This window comes from Anarrhichthys ocellatus, unplaced genomic scaffold, assembly GCF_004355925.1.
Source record: "Anarrhichthys ocellatus isolate YVR2014 unplaced genomic scaffold, GSC_Weel_1.0 scaffold52, whole genome shotgun sequence".
In the NCBI taxonomy this organism is placed as follows: domain Eukaryota; kingdom Metazoa; phylum Chordata; class Actinopteri; order Perciformes; family Anarhichadidae; genus Anarrhichthys; species Anarrhichthys ocellatus.
Genome location: NW_022280082.1, coordinates 1340317 through 1346349, shown reverse-complemented (window position 1 = coordinate 1346349; position 6033 = coordinate 1340317). Strand labels below are relative to the sequence as shown.

Here is a 6033-nt window from a genome sequence, read left to right as displayed (position 1 = left end):
CACACACACACACACACACACACACACACACACACACACACCAGCCATTGTCAAGAATAGTTTCAAAGTTCCCTGACATGATTGCTCATGACAGAAACATTTAAGAGCTGGGCCAGGCACTGCTGACTAAAGCCACCGAACTCAAACTCTTTTTTAAGAAATGCTTGATGGGAAGATGAGAGTAAATGATTAAAACCTCACAGGAAGATATTATAAAAAGAACCACTTCTGCTATACTTCTAAATAAATCACCAGATACCTTGATGGCACCTTTGCTGGAAAAATACACTCTTAGTCAGGTTCCACATTTAAATCAAATATGAATCAGATCAGAATCTCCCCAGAATGAGTTTGTTAACTTTGTGTGTACTTCCTTTATATGTCCACGCGTGTGCACCGTGTATTAATGTGCCTCAGTGAGTATCTGGTCATGTGCAGAGCAGGTCTCAGTGATTGATTTTAAGCTCGGATGCCTTTTACACCTGGATGTTTACGTTGCTGTACTCCACCCAAACACATGCAAAGAACGAGTCAAGTCATGCAGTGCGTGCGTGTGAAAATGGGGCAATGTTAGATTCCTTTGACATGCCCCATCAAGCATCAATTAAACTTCATTACACAACATTGACTGACACCAGAAGGGACGTACCGATAATGCAAAGCTTCATCCATAACGTTGACTTTTTGCACATCTATTGATGCATTATTTGCATGTTTAAACCTGCATATCTGCAGATAAAGACTTGGCAACCGTTTCCCTATGTCCCTATATTCATGTTTCACACAACTGAAGCGCAAATCAAAAACCTCAATAGCAGCTCAGTTTGAATGTATAATAGTCTTTTGGTAAAGCCCTAAATACCAGCCTCCATAGCCGGAACAGGTGTCAGGTGTTGCCTTGACTCCTCCCTCCTCCCTCCTCGTTAGAGACTCCTCACAGAGCAGAAAAACCTCCCGACACGAGGAGACTGCGACAACACGCACCTTGATCACTGCTCTCCGTTGGTGAATCTTCGTGCCGGAGGAAGAACTTTACTTCTTGTTTCCGAGGCCCCCATTTCTGCAAGTGTTCATACATCATGTGTTCGAAGGGGATCGCTCGCTCTACAGAGACAGAAAAGTTAAGATTTGTCAAAACATATTTGATGTAAATCGACCATTGAGGTGCCAATAAACAAAATGTATCGTTATTGCTTTATGCTGTCATCTGTCTGTGTGTTGTTTTCAGAACTAAATCAACATTAAATAAAAGTGCTGATATCCCTACAAAATCTGGGACCACTGAGATTGATGAATAACTACTTTTTACATTTCAAGAGGACAGCACTCTGTGGGCATAGAGCGACAAAGAGACAGAGAGGTTTTAGGAGGTTTCGGGGGCAGACGGCTGCATTGTGAGGCGCCAGCCGAACGCGGTTGCATAACGAGGGTTAATAAAGCCCTTTGGCTGGGATGTTGTTTTCAACAGCGGAGTGGCCCCTCAGCAAAAAAATGCTGATAACACCGGGTGTGTCAGCACGACTGTGGTGATGGGAGCAAATCATTTGGACCGAGTAGAATCTGATGTGACAGTGCTGTGGACTGTACCAACATATGTTGTATTATTGTAGTGTGATAATAGCTTTATTCTCTTTGAGGGTGTGTAACTTCTGCCTTATCTATGGTTCCTCCAGGATCTTCTGCTCACCAACTGAACTTTCTTTAATGAAGTTCTTGTTTTCACATTAATGAGGAAGGCTAAAGGCTACTGCTTCTTATAATTAAACTCTTGCGCCTGTAAGTGAAGTGTCAAGCTCGGTGATAATGGAGTTTCATGATTCACGCATTACTGGTGCTGACACCCACCCAAGAAAATAAGAGCTCGCTTTTTTTCCGACCCCTTCTTACCGTTGCCTCTCCAGACCTCAGCCAGGTGGCAGCCGCTCTCACCGGGCTCTTTGCAGAACTCGACGACATCGCGGCACGTTGTTTCGGGGGTGATGGGCACCTCGGTCACCGCCTGTTCTCCATCGCTGAGGTACACCGTCAATATCATCTGAAAGAGGAACACAACGCAAGACATTGAAACACAGTGGCAGATTAAACTTAGAGATGGTATCACATGTGAATGTGCTCCGTTTGAAAATATGTCATTGTCTGATGTTGCGGTTAAAAGGACAAAGCCCAGTCTGCTGATGCGACATTTTGCTGTCCACCAGCACCGACTGTTAGTTTGAGCTGCGGGTGGACTCGTGCCTGTGCCTGCCACGTTTCTGTTTCCTATGATTACGGCCTGCCATAGCGTTGAAGACCGTTCAGCCTGGGAGGTAAGATATAGCAGCACAAGCCCCCACATGCTCCTGTATGTACTCTCATAACAGTCAAAGCTGTAGAGATAGCAGAGATAACACGCTTTTTTTTCTAAGTTCTCAAGAAACAACTTTTAGGACAGGTTGAGTCAATGGATGTCTGAGGAAACTATCCTAAAAATATCCTCCTAAATGTGAGCTGCTAAATGAATAAATGTAACAGCCTGGAGCCGGAGGACAGGATGAGGACTGCAATGAACCTCGTCCTAAATGCAGCATCTTCAAGCAATCACCTGAGAGTGTTCAGACGGCTGCAAGTGCTCATTTGTACCTGCAGCTATCAGACAACACTATGAAGTCTACATCCTCAGCCGACTAGTGAGGTGACGAGGCAAAGCAGCAGCAATGTCTATGATATGACCTATATATGTATGTCCTTTGGACTCATCCATAAAGTACTGATTGTGATATAGGCCTGAATTTTCTGTATATCTAACTCTAGGCCTAAAATAAACACTTTTCCGACATTAATCAACTTGTAATGGGCATTCTTTGGCATTTTATAGACTTAATAATGTAATTAATATGTGAGCAAATTTGCCCCATATAGAGTTTACCTGCCACACTAAACCACCCGTGGTCAACTCGAGGGAGGCTCCCAATATAAACACAGATAAATACACAGACGTAACTAATGGCTCCTATAGATATAATTAGATTTTCCTTTTAGACTAGTCAGCAGACAGACGCTTGATTTCAAACTCTCTCACTCACACACACACACACACACACACACACACACACACACACACACACTTAAACCTAAAGGATGAAAGCTGGAAGAAGGCAACAGAAATCCCCAAATCCAGATGGTCTAAGTTGATAAAAACATTAAGAAGATTCAGTGCGAAGTATTGACTCACTGGGTTAAATACATCTGTCAGGCATGAATTTAGGATGTAAAATGTGCTGGGGGGGGTAAACATTTTCTGGATAAACATCTAGTATGTGGATCGTATGATTAGTCAACATCTTGGTTGAATAAAGCCATAAAACAGGATGAGAGTGGAAAACGTCCTCTCAAGTGCTTTATATACAAATAAGAGAGAAATATAAGCCATCAAACTCTGTTATGTTGAAGGATATTTTAATTAATTTGATGTTTCCCATCTGCCTGGTTTAGACCAGTCCACATAATCTTTGACTGCTTCGCTACAATAATTCAATGAAGACAAGCAAAACTCAAAAACCCAGTGTTACAGCACATCTACGGGGTGTTTTTCCAACTGCCAGGTTTTCATTGTTTTCTGTGGCACAAGGCACTCTGGGGGGGGGGGTTAAGGTGTGCCTTCCTGTTTCATGTGACAGGCCTCACTTTTTGTGTCATTCACGACAGATAAACAGGACTGTGAAGAGACCACAAAATAAAGTGCAGCGAGCCAGAATGGAGAATATGTCTACAGCAAAGCCAAGAGTTTGGAGGGATGTTCAAAATGACGTAAAAGTTTGAAAAGACAGATTTTTATCTCGAGTTCAGCTGGAACCTGGGTTGTCTGTATTTCAGTAGTTTGCTTTTAACCTTCAGCTTTCACAGTTGGTGCTCATGCTGCACTGGTTGAACATAACAGTAAAAAAACAGTTGAATAATAAAGCAAAGATTAAGACTCAAAATGAAACACTACTATATAAGGGCTCTGTTAACCTACTCTTGACGTATAGACACATACACAGCACTTTGTTTACATGTGGCTCAGTGTCAAACCATAGTCTACAACGTCAATCCTAATCAATGAACCAATCCCTCCAACTAGGAACACATCAGACCCACCAAGCACCATTTTACTTGATGTATCAGCTGCATTGAGTAGGTGCTCCGATGGAGTTGCATTGGTGCATAACTGTATGTGTGGCCTCAGGGTGCATTTGTAGCGCTACAATTGTCAGTGCACATCGTACGATATCTAAGTTTAGTCACTGAGCTACGTATACATTATTACTCCGGGAGTTTCTCCGAGACAAAGTGACTCACCCTTTAATAATGCAGCTGTGCGATTCATTGACATTTTCTGCAGCAGCCAAACTGAAACAGTATAATCACTTTGTGCTTGGGAGCCTCTGCAAATTTAACTCTGATGATTATGAGTCTAAACGCTCATATTTTTGCCAAACTCAGAAACTATGTATGATGAAAGGGTGCTGGAGCAACGCTGTGCATCGTTCTATGACTTCATGTTGCTTCTTACAGTGTTTTTTAAAACCCATGACAGACTAGCAATGGATGCAATGATCTGCAAGAGCATCAACTGAAAAAATGGGGGGTAAGTAAGGGACTAGTTATGTCTACATTTTACTGATAATTACTTTGCTAATCCCCGAGGGACATTGGAGAGCACCCAGCTGGATAATAAGACAACATACTACTGGACACAAAACAGCCCAGCGAGGCATCAACAACATCACTTTGAATACAGATTAAACTGATGCCACTATTTGAATTAGTTATGGTGGAAATATTGTGCATCCTTATACTCACATTTACGTTTTACGATAGTGTTCGATGTAAGAAATATAACAGCTAAGACAATGTAATGAAATATTGTAACAATATAAAAACAGTTAAATTAATCAGGACACGCAATTAACCAATCAGAGAACACAACTACGGTGCAAATTTGTCCCGAAAAGCCCACACCGAATATCCTAAAATACACCTTCACGTAAATCAGAGCGTAGAAAAGAGAAACCAGTGATGCAGCTGACTGACCACTGGAGAAATACCAACCGCCCTCACTAAGTTGCGTCTGCCCATGGTCTTGGCTCTTTTGACCGCCCTCCGTTTCCTCCGGATCTCCTTCTTTGGTGGCCGGTGGTGCTCCTTTGCCCAAATGGGGTTTTCCTTGGAGAGGCTAACGAGGCTGCGTAGCACTATAGTCACAAACCTCTTCATCGTAGCACCGTCGCTCATGCGGGCATGCAACTTAATTGTTTATGCCATCCCGAGCAAAACCTCTGAAACCGACAGCGGTGCGCGCATTTGAAAACTGCTGCAGAGGAGACTTGGGAGGAAAAAAAAAAAAACACTTGCTGTATGTGTAATTCAGGGAGGGAGGGAGGGAGGGAGGGAGGGGGGGGGGGGGGAGAGAGTGAGCTAGAGAGAATCACAGGGTGGTGGAGGAGGGTGCCGATAAGTCCTTCTATTGGAAAATTGTCCTCTGGATGTGCCAGTAGCTGCAACACCAGCGACTCCCTGCTAATGAGAATACTTTGGCTGCAGCTGTGACTGGCAAGCAGGTCAGCGCACTGCCATGTAGAGGCAAGAAGGGGATCATCCTCGTACTGTATGTGGGCTGCCTGTATCCAACTAGAAACATACAGTTTCTGAGATATCGTAATATGGCATAAGTGTGGTCATTTCCTGGCGTTGCTGATGATTATTCATCTAAAATCCCACGGTGAAAATATTTTGTGAAAGCACCAACAGTCAACTCTACATTATCATTGCACTATCTAGCTACAGTTGGCATCATCTGGAGATTTATCATTTAACTCCTGAGAGGGAGAGAGAGGGATGCCTGGCTGGCCTAAGTCTCCAGTAAGATGATTCAATCACTCATTTCCTCACAGAGAGGAACCCACAATGAAGAAGAAGGATCGAGCAGAATATTGATTCCTGAGAGCTCAAACTTTGACTGAAAACTCCACAACTGCCACCAATTTAAGACATTGCAATTAAACACACACACAC

General features: G+C 43.1%; 1 protein-coding gene across 6 annotated transcripts in view; it reads right to left on the bottom strand.

Moving 5' to 3' along the window:
• ppp1r13bb (protein phosphatase 1, regulatory subunit 13Bb) overlaps positions 1-6033 on the bottom strand; it is a 25066-nt gene that overhangs the window by 16066 nt on the left and 2967 nt on the right. For all 6 annotated transcript variants that reach the window (XM_031870304.1, XM_031870306.1, XM_031870308.1 and 3 more), the window contains exons 3-4: positions 1888-2035; positions 985-1104 (exon numbers count right to left, since the gene is read on the bottom strand). In XM_031870304.1, the coding sequence (XP_031726164.1) occupies positions 985-1104; positions 1888-2035 (268 nt within the window). The remainder of the gene's footprint in view (positions 1-984; positions 1105-1887; positions 2036-6033) is intronic.